Source organism: Vicugna pacos, chromosome 5 (assembly GCF_048564905.1).
Source record: "Vicugna pacos chromosome 5, VicPac4, whole genome shotgun sequence".
NCBI lineage: Eukaryota > Metazoa > Chordata > Mammalia > Artiodactyla > Camelidae > Vicugna > Vicugna pacos.
In genome coordinates, this window is record NC_132991.1 from 86,509,655 (window position 1) to 86,525,245 (window position 15,591).

General features: G+C 40.9%; 1 protein-coding gene across 1 annotated transcript in view; it reads left to right on the forward strand.

The window, feature by feature from the left end:
* The window catches only part of COL4A3 (collagen type IV alpha 3 chain), a 130,873-nt gene that overhangs the window by 78,398 nt on the left and 36,884 nt on the right, over window positions 1–15,591 (forward strand). The window contains exons 15-23 of the mRNA XM_072961766.1: window positions 57–116; window positions 3,111–3,155; window positions 3,402–3,455; window positions 4,415–4,456; window positions 6,912–6,996; window positions 8,412–8,447; window positions 10,080–10,244; window positions 13,245–13,337; window positions 13,824–13,919. Coding sequence (XP_072817867.1) covers window positions 57–116; window positions 3,111–3,155; window positions 3,402–3,455; window positions 4,415–4,456; window positions 6,912–6,996; window positions 8,412–8,447; window positions 10,080–10,244; window positions 13,245–13,337; window positions 13,824–13,919 — 676 coding nt within the window. The remainder of the gene's footprint in view (window positions 1–56; window positions 117–3,110; window positions 3,156–3,401; window positions 3,456–4,414; window positions 4,457–6,911; window positions 6,997–8,411; window positions 8,448–10,079; window positions 10,245–13,244; window positions 13,338–13,823; window positions 13,920–15,591) is intronic.

The following is a 15,591-nucleotide window of genomic DNA, read 5'->3' on the forward strand; positions in this document are numbered from 1 at the left end:
AATGTAAGTCAAAAATCAATCATTCATAAAACTTGACCAAACTCTCATTAATACAGGGACCACCTGGAGAATCTTACGGGTCAGAAAAAGGTGCTCCTGGAGAACCTGGCCCACAGGTACGTTTGGAAATTCAGTGTCATGTGCAGCCTAAATTAGTTAGTCCTTGGGGCTCTTTAGGAGGCAAGTATAAGATGCTTAGCTTAAACTAGCTTTGATTTTTTTTTTAAGTTTTAAAGATTTAGGAGGTGGAACTTATTTGTTCAAGTATCTGAGAAGTTCAAGGTTAAAACAGGCTTCCAGGACCCCAGAGCCGGAAACAATAGACAGGGCTCTCTCTCCATTTCACTTCTGCTCCTCGCTGTGTATCAGCCTCATTCTCTGCTTTGACAAAGGATCTTCATCCATGTAGAGGGTGATGGGGAGGAAGAGGAGGGCATAGAAGTAAAGGGGGCCCACTCTCCTACCCAGCTCTATTTTTGAAAGATTTAAACATGTGTATTGTTTAAAAACTCTAAAAATTATACAGTGAGAAAAGTACATTTTTTTCCCTAAGGAAAAATATTCAACTAATATTGTTGCCGAATCCTGGCCTCTGTGCCCGGACACCGAATTGAAATCCAGAGACAGAGTTTTGGCTGAAAAGAGCAGCTTTATTTCTTTGCCAGGCAAAGGTGATCACAGAGGGCTAATGCCTCAAGACTGCAAGCCTCTATTTGGGGATTGGCAGTAGGGAGTTTTACAGATGGAGTCCAAGGAACAGAGCTTCTGGTAAACACCTGTGAACGCACCAGGGCTGCATTCTTTCCTCCCCGCCTTGCATCAAGAAAACCTGGTGGCAGGGTCTCTTGTTCCTGTGGTTATCAGACCACGTCCTCCTCCTCCTCCAATGGGCCTCTGTCTGGGGTTTGTCTTCTGCACCAGGAGTTAACGAGTCATATCTCTGGACATTTCTGTGCCTGGAATAAAGGGTGCTTAAGGGGGAGGGCGAGTGCTCTAAGGAAGAGTCAGGCTAGAATGTGCTTTAGTGTGAGGGAAGCCATGTTTTGGTTACCACTATCCGGGTACTTCAGAGAGGAACCACAGCAGAGGTTACGGGGACAGGTCTGTCCGAGGAAGACCCCACAGGGTCCTGCTTGGTTAGAATATGATTTTTAGTTTTATCATGGAGGATAAATACCATAATACTTAATCCAGGATGGCAGCTGCCGGCAGCAGTCTCATTGGGTAGGAAGCTCCCAAATATGACTGCCACCAGAGTCCATGACCCCAGAGTGAGAGGCAGCTGCACCCCACCCCCGCCCCACCTCTCCGGGAGACTCTCCAAGACCAGCAGGTCCAGCATCACACTCTTAATGCCTACTGTGCCTTTGAGGAATTTAGAAGGAGTGTCCGGTGGCTGCATTTCTTACTCAGCTCCTTAAGAAGTAAGCCACCTTGACAAGGGTCACTATTAAATAGAAGAGCATCAAGAAAAAACAGAAAGGCTAGATAGGAGGCTTTTTTGGACATCAAGCTGCATTCTAAAAAAAACAGCTTTGGGAATCAGATTTTAAATTGTGGCTATTCAGTGAGCATGGACCATTAAGGCCTTAACTAGCTCTTCTGCAGAAACTGAGGCCCCCTCCCAGGTGGAGGGTGGTAACTTCAGGCTGAGCACCGAGTCCTGGAGCCCCGCCTTCTTACCTCACCTCCATCCAATCACAAGAAAGCTACACACCCTGTAGCCCTCGCCCCAAATTTTGCCTCTAAAAACTTTTCCCCTAACACCATCAGGGAGTTCAGGCTTTCTGAGCATTAGCTACCCCAGACTCTTTGTCTGGTGCCTTACAGTAAAGACTACACTTTCCTTCACCATGAAAACAAATAAACAAATAAATTTTTTTAAAAATCTAAAAAGGTGAACACTGGAATTTGACACAACACTGTAAAATGATTATGAATCAATAAAAAATGTAAAAAAAAAATCTAGAAAGGTAATCCAAAAGCCCTGTCTGTTTGAACACTGCAAAAAACCTTTAATACATATATTTAGATATAAACACCCCTAGAGTTCAGGGAGTTGCCAACATTGCAAATAAATAAATTGACTGTGAACACCTCACTCTTTCTGGGTTTTCCTGTTCCCTTCTCTGCTCAGTAATTCCTTGATTTTTCTTCCAAGCTTGGATGGGCAGTGTTAACTCTAGTCTTAACACTTAGTCTTAATTTCCTCTCTTCCTTCCATTGACCTGCCCTAATTTCCTACTCTGACCAGCTTCTGCCTTCCCTGGCGAGAGACGGTCATCACATCATCTGTGATTAATGGTTTTTACTTCTAATAACTGGGTGAGAAACCTCCGTCAGGCTTTCTTGCCTAAGGTCAAGAGATGATCATACCGTTTAGGTTTTCCATGCTTATTTAAATTATCTTTATTTTTTATAGTATGTGGAGGAAAGGGAATCATGTACCCTGTTGGTGGAAATGTAAATTGGTGCAGCCACTGTGGAAAACAGTATGGAGATTTCTCAAAAAACTAAAAATAGAACTACCATATAACCCAGCAGTTCCACTCTTGGGCATATATATCTGAAAAAAACAAAAACACTAATTCAAAAAGATACATGCACCCCAATGTTTATAGCAGCATTATTTATGATTGCCAAGGTATGGAAGCAACCTAAGTGTCCATCAACAGATGAATGATAAAGATGATGTGGTATATGATGAATACCACGGAATACCACTCAGCCTTAAAAAGGAGTGAAATTTTGCCATTTGCAGCAATATGGATGGACTTGGAGGGCATTATGCTAAGTGAAATAAGTCGGAGAAAGGCAAATACTGTATGATATCACTTATATATGGAATCTAACGAATACAACAAACTAGTGAATATAACACAAAAGAAGCAGACTCACAGATAGAGAGAACAAAATAGTGGTTACCGGTGGGGAGAGGGGAGGAGAGAGGGGCAAGGTAGGGGCAGGAGAAAAAGAAGGGGTTATATGAAATTGCTTGTGTGAAACACCATAGAATTTAAAGAATCTTTCATTCAATTAAAAAAAATTTTTTTAATAAAAATTTATCCATATTTATTAAATTACGTGCTTTTGTTTTGTTTCTGTTTTAGGGAAAGCCTGGAAAAGACGGTGCCCCCGGGTTCCCTGGCGCTGAGGTGAAGACTTTCCTACTAGACAAAGAGGGGTTTTTGAGAATCGCTAAGCAGTCTTAAGCTTTAAAAAGTCCATAGATTTAAAAAATTACATTAGAGAATCATAGCATTACGACTTCATAGTGGGGAGAGAGCATCTGAGTGCTTTTTTTTTTTTTTCCCAAAAAGGAGTTTAAAGCGCCCTGCTCCCTGCAGGAGAAATCAGTTACGGTGTGTCTTCTGACCCATTCCCTGTGCTCTTCTCTTTAGGGAGCCAAAGGCAACAGGGGCCTCCCTGGCTTAGCGGGTGAGGATGGCATTAAGGTAATTCCCTTTCTAGCATTTGTCTTTAACCTCTTTTTTCTGATTGGTTGGCTTTTACCCACCTATCATCCCTGCCTCCCCCTGTCCTGAAACTAGATACAAGGAGCTGCAGTCAGGGGTCACTAAAATACCTTAGCAGGTTTGTTAAGAAGAAGCGAGAGAGGCGGCAACTTGATTTAAACGCTTGAAGGGCGGTCCTGTGGGAGACGGGTTAAACCTGTCTGTGTCAGAAGCTGTCTGACTTGGGACCAGTGAGATTTCAGCTCCCCATGAGGAAGGGGAGAAAAGGCCTACAATTGCAGGAAGTTTCTAGTCCTCGGAGGTCAAGGGTCAGGTCCTTGGAGGCTAAGGGTAGGCTGGACCCTCTGAGTCTCAGCCCAGGTCCCGAAGTACTGAAAGGTCGTCACCAGTTAATCGTGACCTGTATCCCCCATCATTTGTTTCTGACAGCACATTACAGACACTTACAAATAACTGTCCTATGTAGGTATATGGGCAGATTCAAGTGTTTTTTCCTATAGTAATATCACTTCCAGTAGAATTCTGAAATGCCCTCCTGAGTAGGTGAGAAAGGAGGCTGATTACCGCTGGGACACTAGGAATTGCCTACAGCTCACAGCCTGGTTTTCCTGTGTCTCTCGTCTGGGTGAGAACAATGGAGTGTGCAGTGATGTGAACATCCTTTGAAGGGAGTGTCATGGAAGAAACCTAGGAAACCACTAGAACATCAGTCATTTCCTCCTGACCCTGTAGATAGGATTCCTGACTCAGATCTGACCCCCCAGGAAGATAATCAGAAGTCAATATCCCTTTCACGTTAACTTGGTTTGCACATCACGTAGAAACAACATCCCCTCAGCATGAATTTATTTAACTGTCCATTTTGCCTTTTAAGTGTACTTAATATGCAAATACTTTTGATTAATGGACTCATAATTTGTCACTGCCTTTCTACATAGGGTTGGAAAGGAGACATGGGCCCTACAGGATTTCGTGGTCCAGTAAGTGTAAAGATAATATTAATGTCATGTTTGATCAGGTCTTTCAAAGAATCAAGGAAATTTTCAATCAGTGTCTCCTGTTAATTGCTATGATAGACATTATAATACTTAACTTTTAATCAAACCTAGATTAAAAAAAACAGCTATTGTCATTATTTGTCCATTTGACAATGGACCATTATTTTTATTGGGTCCTATTGGGTCTCTAGAATGTGCTGGGAATGCCCATCCTGGGCTACAGAGAAGAAAACCTTTGCCTGATGAGACCTGGCCCGAGGTGGTCCTATGCCCTTGAGTAGAGCAGAGGGCTGCAGTGAAGGATGGCTGGGGGCACCAGAGTGTCCAGGGATTTGATGGACCAGCTCCCCACCTTCTCTAGCTGAGCCCAGTATGACAGCCCTGCACTTTGAGCAGCAGAAGTTCAACCATGTGTTTAATGCAGGGCCAGCCAAAACCAATGACTCCAGCCCAAACCCCATCGCTGCAGGCAATCTCCCCTCCCCAGAGTGGACATGGATTTGATGTTGGTCAGCTCCTGACTGCGGGGGGTGGGGGGGGTGCGGGGGTGGGGCACGTTCTAGGTAGTGACTCTGTAGCTTAAGGAGATGAGTGAAAAGAACCCAGACTCCGAGTTCTGATAGCTTCCTCTCCCGCTGCAAAAGACAGTGGTTCTGACAACACATTACAGACATTTTACATTCCATTCAGTGTGCAGAGCAGAGCTGCCATTTATGATTGTGCAGGTGGGACCAAAAAGTCCATGGTGGCAAAGGAGTCGTTGGGGAAGTGTGTGTGTGTCCTATTACACATGCAGTTCTCAAACCTTTCAGGGTTAGTAATTTAACTCAGTAGCTGGAGGAGGGTCCCAGAAATCGGCATCCTTACACTGCAAGAAAATGATTCAGATGCAAGTAGTCTTAATTAGGGTTGCTGGGAAGATGGAAGAGGCTATTCTGTGCAAGTACTTAGCCAACACTTGGCAGGTGCACACATGTCCTTGTGGATTTTATGATGGAGATTGTTATGTTGTTATTATTATGAATCCTTTTTTGTGCTTTTATACATGTTGCTTTTTATTGGCATACAGTTGGTTTACAACATGTTAATTTCTGGTGTACAGCATAGTGTTTTAGTTATACATAAATATATATTCCTTTTCATATTCTTTTTCATTATAGGCTATTACAAGGTATTGAATATAGTTCCCTGTGCTATACAATAGGACCATGTTGTTTATCTATTTTATATATAGAAGTTAGTATCTGTAAATCCCGAACTCCCAATTTATCCCTCCCTACCCCCTTTCCTTCGTGGTTACCATAAGTTTGTTTTCTATGTCTATGAGTCTGTTTCTGTTTTGTGAATAAGTTCATTTGTGTCTTTTTTTTTTATTCCACATGTAAGTGATAGCACATGGTATTTTTCTCTTTCTGGCTTACTTCACTTAGTATGACACTCTCCAAGTCCATCCATGTGGCTGCAAATGGCATCATTTTATTCTTTTTTATGGCTGAGTAGTATTCCATTGTATAAATATACCACAACTTCGTTATCCAGTCCTTTTCCCTGTGGACATTTAGGTTGCTTCCATTATACATGTTGCTTAACCACAAAACTCTTGTTACCTCATATTTAAACAAATCAGTGAAGTAACTGGCCCCACGCAGCATGTAAAAAAATAAAGTTAAAAAAAAACTTTGATATTTTCCTCTTCTTTCCATCAAGATAAATGTACTGAATTATAAATGAGATTTGTTTTCCAGTTGTTCTTTAGAGAAATTCTTAGCATTCCTAGCTTACTGTGTGTTTTCTTTGCTTTATTCCCCATAACTTTGTAGCTTCAGCTAACTTCAGAGGAAGTTCTGTGTATGGATGGTTAAGGAGACCAGCCATAGTTCCACTGATCATGGCAGAAAAAGTAGTCTTCAGTGCCTGATGGGGTCCTGAAATTTAAAGAAATAATCAATAAAGCATTTTCTGATGTGTAGGTCCTAACATACTTTGAAATAATTTAAGTCCACAGGACAAGCATTTTTTTTAAAGTGAAATAAAGTAGAATAAAAATACCAGAGTTGATCATATGGTGTAGTAAGTTACTATTTTGTGAAACTTTGATTTCTGCATAAACATTCACACATACATAGGTATGTGTATATATATATGTATATATATATTTTTAAATGTCAGTATGTGATTTGGGCCACATCATAAAATGGATTTCAAATTGAAAGCCTATGAAATGAATGATATCATGACACAAGAGCAATTTTTATTTTTAAATTTATCCATCCTAGAAACCTAACTATCCTATCCTTCTAACACATAAACCTGTGAATTCAGACAAACAAGGAAAGTATCATTTTAAGCCAAAAAGGAAGAAATGGAAGTAATTGCATTTGGTGAATTGTCTGTAAAAGGCCACCTTTCCTCTTTATTCATTGCTCTTTCCTTTAAGACAGAATATTATGAGGCATACCAGGAGAAGGGAGAAGAAGGGATTCCAGGCCCACCAGGGCCCAAGGGAGCTCGTGGCCCACAGGGTGAGAAAAAAATTTCTTCCTAAAGCTTGCTGATCATTCCATGTCTTTCTTTCAAGGCAAAATGTGTAGTATGTGTTTATTGACCTAGAATTTACAAAAGAGGAGAGATCTCCTAATTTTTATAGGTGGTAGTATTTTTTGATGTCTCCTAATTTTCATATTTTGTAAGAAAATTCCATAGGTGATATACCATTGAAGGTAATTAAGTTATCTCTCTGCAGGAAAGCATAAAGTTCAAGTCTGGTAAGAAGACACTAACACGGTGGGAGGGCAGGAGGAGGGAGTATGTGAAACCAGCAACCTCAGTGGGATTATGAAAGAGAAAATGGAGACGAAAAAGCTCTAGTTTGAGCAAATCCACACAAATAGTGACAGGGGAGACTGAGGCCCTGGTTTCCTAACTTCTGACACCATAAATTAAAGTCACATTTACTTATATTCTATCCTTTTTGATAAATTGGAAAGATCCAGGCCAATAGCTCTTCTCTCTCACTATGCATTAAAACCCCCGGAACTTCTAAATAAGAACCATGCCAAGGTCCCAACCCTCTGATTCTGATTTAACTGTCTGGAGGAGGGCCCTAAGTACTGGCAGATCGTAAAAGCTCCCCAGATTAATTCTGACGGCAGCAGGATTGAGAACCACTGATCCAGGCAAATTATTGATATACACAAGATTTCAAAGGTGAATTTTACTTAAAACGGTAAACATTCCCAATGTATTTAAACAAATGGACAGATAAGTATGGCATAGATTTTTTTAAATTGGATAATGCTCATTTTAAATCACTTGAATATGTCAAAGAATTAGAACCCTATGCAGTGTTACAGCTGGAAGCAATCTGAGATGGAACTGGGCCAAACTTTAGATCCTGGATAGTTCTAGCTATTTGATTTCCTGGCATCTGAATCATCCCAGCAAAATGCCAGACACAGAGCAGACTCTTCATTAGTGTCTGCCGAATTGTTTGAAGATGATAAAGTAGCATGATTTATCTTTTTTTCTTAACTGAAGTACAGTTAATTTACAATATTAGTTTCAGATGTACAGCATAGTAATTCAATATTTTTATAGCTTGTACTCCATTTAAAGTTATTACAAAGTAATGGCTGTATTTCCCTGTGCTGTACAATATATCCTTGTTGAGTATTTATTTTATACATAGTTATTTGTATCTCTTAATCCTTTACCCGTATCTCTCCCCTACCCCCTTTTTTTAGTGTTGGGCATCTAAGCAGTTTCTTCTTTGCAGTTTGTCTAAATGAGTGAAGTTTTACAATATTTTACTTGTGTGAGAGTGGAGGAAAAGTATGACCAATTATTAATTATTATTATATTGTCATTTAAGATTTCAATAATGGGGGAAGGGATATTTATATTTTAGTAACAATTAATTACTGTTATGTATTCACAGGTCCCAGTGGTCCTCCTGGAGCTCCTGGAAGTCCTGGTACGTACCCGTTTCTGATACCAATAGAAATGCCATTAAAAGGAAAATACACTGCTCTCTAGTAAGTTTATATTATTTACATAAGACGAATGTTTCAGTAATCGATATAAAATTGTTTCCAACTTCTTAATTGTTAACTTTGTGACCCACAGGGAAAAGGGGGGTAGAAACTGACATAAGGTGACAGAAATGGTCTTTTTTACTTCTTGATGGTTTTAACTAAGTGTGAGATAGTAACTTCAGTGTATGAGCAGAAGGCTTGGAACTTGAAAGAGGCACAGAGATGGAAAAACAATAATTTTATGGCAATGGGGTTGTTTAAAATGATAATTTTCATAATATATTACAAGATGCATGAGAATACATAGATCACAGTTTTATGTAAAGCTTTAAGTTTTGTATTATTTATGGTACATAGACAATTCTGTTAAGGGTAAAAATATCCATGGTATTAGAGTGGTTGCCTCTTGAGAGAGGAAGAAGAGTAAATTCAAAAATAGTTAATCAAAGATTAAGCATAGTGGCCTTAATTATAACTGGCATACTGTAACGCATCGTTTTGTAAAGGAAACAAAACTAAGAACAAAATAGCGAAGCTTTGGTAAGCCCTGCCATTGATTATCTCTGTCTTACGCTGTATATTTAAACTAGTTCATAATTTGAAAATGAATTAAAATTAAGCAGATTGTAGAACTATATGTATATTATAATCCCATTGTGAAAGTAAAGATAAATGAATAAATATTATGTGTACTTGCATATACACGGAAAAACACATGCCAAGCTGTTAACAGTGGCTCTCTCGTAAAGTTGGAATGGTGTAAAAAGGCATTTTAGAGGTCTGGCCAACGATTAAAAAGACTTCCTTCCCAGTAATGAATAGGCTCATTTAAAAATCCAGTGAGTAAAAATTAACAAAGCTCTAAAACAGATGCCAATCAGAAGGATTGTTCGCCTTTAGATGAAAATCCTTTTGCTCAATAATCAGAAACAATTAGATATTTCCCCCACTGGTTTCTCCGCCCTTTGGTGGTGAGGTGTCTCTTAAGGCAGAGATCTTAACTGTCAGGCAGAGATTGGAGACCTTACCCTTTCTCGCAGCCTCATCACAGTAGGAGGGAGATGAAGAGGGTCTTGTACCACCTGTCACAGCTTCTCTCCCCGGAGATGCCTGCCTTCCCCAGCACACCCACTGATACAGCTAAGACAGTTGGCCGGAATAAAGTCCAATTACAGTTTTCTCCTTCTCATTTGAGACACTGAAAGATAGGCATTTAGATTAGTCTCTAATTTAAAAAAAAATTACAAGCTAGCATATAGTGAAGAATTTCTCATGAAGTCCTTTAAAAGCATAAGACTGCAGTGTATCCCAACCTCTGTTTCAGTCCCTCATAATAAACTACGTAAATTACCCTGTGGGAATGGAATGTTCTGAGCTCTGCTGTCTTGTGATAGTTTAGCAAGGCCACAGGCAAGAGAAGGAAGGTAACTCATTTTTGTTCTACGTGCTTTACGTACTTTTCAATTGTACAACTTTTATGTGAATGCATCACTTTTTTTGCAATTGAAAAACAGACATATATTAATCAGGAAAAAAATTTTTAAATACAAGAAATGGTTCTTTTCTCCAAGGGTCATCAAGGCCTGGGCTCGAAGGAGCCCCTGGAGCACCAGGTGTGAAAGGAAGTAAAGGGGAGAGAGGCCCCCCGGGAAGGAGCGTGGCCGGGCCTCCGGGGGCCCCGGGCTGTCCCGGCTCGCCAGGCCTTCCAGGACCACCGGGACCTCCAGGACCACCAGGTAAAGATTCTTGACGGGGCGCCTTTTGTGTCTGTTGCCCAACGACGGAGGTGTGCCGATCAGGACCAAGTACCCTCTCATGCAGCTTGGCCATCAGTATAGACCTTCGGAGTTCTGTGTCCACTGATGTTTTGTTTTATTAGCTCTCTGTGAAAGCAGCTTTGGTGGAATGGCTACTCTGCAAGCACAGCACATCGTCAGCCTGCGTTGCCATAGAGGGCAGAGTGGGAGGCGGGGACAAGGGCAGTGAAGCAGGAAGGAAGGGACGGGTATCAAGGTGGCCTTCTGCCAAGTGTAACTGCTCGTCCAGTCTCTGGGGACTGTCTTCCAAGAACTGTATAACTTTGTCTCAGGATTATCTGTCCCAGCGGACAAAGAGGCAAGAAACCCTCCACCAGCGCCTATTTCTCAGGGGTTAAAGGTATGCCCCACAGGATGTAAGTAGCAACCCGCACCACACACATGCACACACACACACACACACACAGACACACACACACCTCTAGGCTGTGTTTGCACGGCTCCCAGGCATCACATGCCTTGGCATCGACAGGAAAGCTCCAGGGCAAGAGGCTACAGGTGTGTAGTGTGGCCCAAGGCACAATGCTGCCAGATAAATGGACCAGAAACCACAGAGCTGCAGCCCAGAGGACTGGAAGAGGTACCTGAAGGTTCTGATGAAATTATCCTTTTCTCTCCATCCCCCAACAGAACCACTTAGCAGTCTATGTTGGCTGATAGGCACATAGAACCTCATGAACCAACAGATCACTCATTGTATTTTAAAATACCTTTCCTGGCAGGTGCCTGGAAAGTCTGGTGTTTTATACCCAGCCCTCCTAATAGCCTGGAGAATCCTATATGTATCAGAGATCTTCTTAAGAAAGGAAGAAACATTACTTATAAACAATATGATTATAACAGAAGCTCAAAAAGAATAATCTGGAAAACTCTTAATATAAATAAAATAATTTAGTGGTGTCTGATTATATGAGCAATATTAAAAAGTAAATAAATAAAAGCTTTCCTTTAGGCTAACAGCAACTTAAGAAGTGATCCCATTAGTAGAAGACATAATGTCTAGGAACAAATCCTGTCAAGCAGTGGAGTGGATCTATGTGGAAAACAAAGCAAAGCAAAACTCAGCTAAAATGCTTCTCTCTGTGTCAGGGATCTTTAATGATTTCTAGTCCTCCAAGTCTTTCCAGATGTAGGTTTTGTGTCCTGATTTTATCAATGACAAGCCTGATGTGCACAGCTCACATAGCTCAGGAATGTTAAAGTCAGGATCTGGACCCCGGGCACCTGCAGTAGTACTGCCCCCTTCCTGGTGACACCTGCTCCCACTGTCCCCGGGAGACTGTTCTTGTTTCTTACCTTTCGTCTCTAAGCAACACCTACCTGACCTTCCTGTTGGAGCCTCAAGGTCAAGTCCAGCAGAAAGTTTTCACTGAGTCCACTCACCCCCTGTAACACTCAAGTTTATCCTGATCATTAAATTTCCCACATTGCCTTGTATTTGTCAGTTTCCCCTAAGGACTCAAAGCTCTTTGAGGTCAGGAACTGTGTCTTGGTTACTGTTTGAAGCCCAGTATATGGGGGGTGGGGCTGGGGCTGAATGTTGTAGGTACTCAAGTATTTGTTGTATTAAAAATAAGTATGAAAATGTATTAAGTATCTACAAATATATAAATGTAAAAGTATACACGATTCTACATTAAGTATAAAACTGCCATCAGATTTTTCTGTTTTTTTTTAATTCAGTTTGTTTTATTGAGGTGTAATTGACATACAACATTATATTAGTTTTGGGTGTACAGCATAATGATTCAATGTTTGTGTATACTGTAAAATGGTCATCACAGCAAGTCTAGTTAAAGTCTGTCACCATACACAGTTATAATTTTTTTTCTTGTGGCAAGAACTTCTAAGATCTACCCTCTTAGTAACTTTCAAATATGCAGTACAGTATTATTAACTTAGTTACCATGCTTTACACTTCATCCCCATGACTTATTTGTTTTATAACTGGAAATAGATTTTGCTATTTAGAGATAGCTCTCATCTGTTCATCTTAAAGACCCAGATAACAAAATGGGCATTCTTTTCACAATGGAGCAGACACAATATAACACACATAGATTCCATCTAAATTAAATGTATCCACTGTTACCTGTTGCTCTGAAATTTGGGGCAGCTATAGGTACTGTCTTTAAATATTCAGTCTCATCAACATTGCCTTCAACCTATGTTTGAAAAGGTAAGGCCAAAAATTAGATTATAGAACATAATCAGCTGTTCACTGTAACATTATAGTACTAGATGAATGTAGAAGACTAGGAACAGCTTTCTTGAAAAACTGCTTCAGGAATGACAAACTTAATTGATGTGAACAGTGACGAGGAGAAAACACATGATACCCAAGTCAGAATCCATTTTTGTGCTCAGTATGTATCAAGCATCTACAATCTGTCAGGAAAATACAATGTATCCGAGATACACAGAAGAATGAAATTTGTCCCTTTGCCTAAGGATGCTAAAGGGATAGTCTTGGAATCACTGAAAACAACTGAATAAGATAATATGGGTTGATCACGTGCCAATAAACACCATATAATGAGCTTTCAAAGAACTACTGCACCAGTATTAAAAAAAAAATCATGTGTGTAATGTGAAAGGAGAAGCTGGTCAGTCTTTTCAGTTTCAGATAACCTCCACAAGACTCAGCTTCCAAACAGAGACTGGGGCGGGGGGGGGGCGGTATAGCTCGTGCCTAGCGTGCACAAAGTCCTGGGTTCAATCCCCAGGACCTCCATTAAATAAATAAATAAATAAATAAATAAATAAATAAATAAATAAGCCTAATTACCTCCCCCCAAAAACAAAAACAAAAAGCAAAGATGAAGATGGGGGAAATGCATACAAAATAAAAGACGTATTACTAAAACACTTGCTAATTTGAAAAAAAAATAAGCCAGCTTTGGTGTTGTCTCTTTGTAGGTGGCATCGTTTTTCGCAGAGGTCCACCTGGAGGTGGTGGGCTTCCAGGCCAGATAGGGCCTCCAGGAATCCCAGGAGTGGATGGGCCCAAAGGTTGGTTCAATCAATGATGTCCTGTTAGAACAAGCCATTTTCATCATCATCATCACTGATTTTATTTTCCCCTGAGACAGCAGTGACCCCAAACAGCAGACGGCTTCTTTTCCAAAAGGCTTACCTGAAAGTATTCATTCATCTAGAAATCAACCATTTATTTAGCCCCTGGGCAACAAATCATTGGATGTTCCCAGAGTGTGAGTTTTATCCCATACTCCAAAGAGAGAAACACCGACACAGTAGATGGTTTTTACTAGGTCTTGGGGTTTCCTCTCTCAGGATGACAGGAAGCTCAAATAGACAACATAAGCAAATATAATAGATGAGTGACTTTTCTTATTGATACATACAATATCCTAGATGATTTTCACGACATGAAAAAAATTTTAGGTGGAATAAATGGTCATGTGTTTGGAAAATACCAGTCCTTTTTGAGGCGTCAGTGAGTGTCTGTGTTTCATACAAGTTGTGCTCTCATTGCAGGGGAACCAGGCCTCTTGTGCACACAGTGTCCTTATGTCCCAGGGCCTCCGGGTCCCCCAGGATTGCCAGGGTTGGATGGCGTAAAAGGAATCCCAGGTACAGACCATTTGCACAGAAGAGTTTTCGCAAGTACAAAAAGGGTCGACTCACTGGGCAGAAAAAAAAGAAGGGCATCTGATTGCTCAATGTCAGGTTGTGGTTTACATGAACTTGGGGGGAGATTTTCAGAATCATACTCTGTGATCGCAAGGTAAACAAAAAATCCCGTAAAAGCTGGCATTTCCCCCTGTTCCACTTTAGTTGCTGAAGTCTAGCAAACCACTGTGTTACCCAGGAACTGTAAACTCGGATTCCTACAGGGCATCAGCGAGTAACTTGGACGAGTAAAGCAGCCATGCCAAACATGCACCACATTTTTCTTCCACAAAGAAATGAGCTCTCTCCCATTCTTTTTTTTTTTTTTTTCAAGAGACAAACCCTTTCTCAGTTCATTTTTTCATGTCTCCCCTTTAGAGTCCATCATGGGCATATGAACTGTTTCAGAATCTTCTTAACCCTATAAGTGCTATAACTAAGTCCACCAATGGTCTCCATGCTGGGGACAATAGGGGGTGGTGAGGACTGCAGTGAACCAGAGGGGCTGCCAGGCACTCAGCTCCAGCCTGCTGCTCCTTCACAGCATTTTAGGTCCTGTATTAATAAATCTTCCAATTTTTCATGAGAATGATAAAATTGGGATTTTTATCTAAAATCTCATGTTTTTAAAAAATATTATCCATATACTAGAAACGAATACAACATTATAAATCAACTATATTTCAATTTTTTTAATGGGAAGAATAGCTTTTAAAAAAGTGAATTAAGAATGGGAGATTGGACTTGGAAAAGCAAAAACAAAAAAACAAACAAACAAACAAAAAACACTGGATGAAGGCTTGTCTGAGGTCTCAAGTATGTTGTAAATGAGACGGTGCTAAATAAACCTTGAAATTTGAAAAAAAATAATCATCATCATCAATTTTTGAAGAGAAAAACATTTCATAGCCCCATATTCTGAGGGCCAAATAAAACATATGGCGTATCATTTGTCGACCTCGGTACCAGCCCAGGACTCTCCACCCCAACACTTGCTCCAGGCTGTCGCTGCCTCTACGGTCCTACCTCCCCCTTCTCCAGTCACAGATCTGGCCATGGACATACCCTTGAAGTAGAAAAAGTCTTCATTTTATTATCTGGGTTCCTTTGCCCTTGGCGCCACCTCTCACATGGTGTCACACACAGTCTAGATTCTGCCATTGGCACCTTGGTCTACAGACACCCACTGTCATCAAATTATTTCTCTTAGCCCATGAGAGCTCGAGTTAAGAGCTCTTGGTCAGTCTGCTAGGCACTCTTCTAGTGTCAGTGTGCCTCTGTCCCTTATTCCTCAGGTCAGACCTAGAAGTAAGTGCTCTCATTGACCCCATTTGACAGATGAGGCAACTGAGGCATAAGATGACATAGCTGATAAGTGGTAGAGCCTGGGCTCCCATCCAGACACTCCTCTGGAGACATGCTCTCGCCCTTTACCCTGGCATCCCTTAATTGCTATGCCAGGGCTGCCCTTTCAGCCAAATTAATCCAAAGCTCTACCTGGCAACATAGAGATTAGGGCATATTTGCATGTTACCATTATCCAGCAGATGTTTGCATGGACACGGGGTCTTCAGGGAGGCTGGATGTCAGTCCAAAGAAGAAAGGCTGATGGTGGCAGCTGCAGGCACGTGGC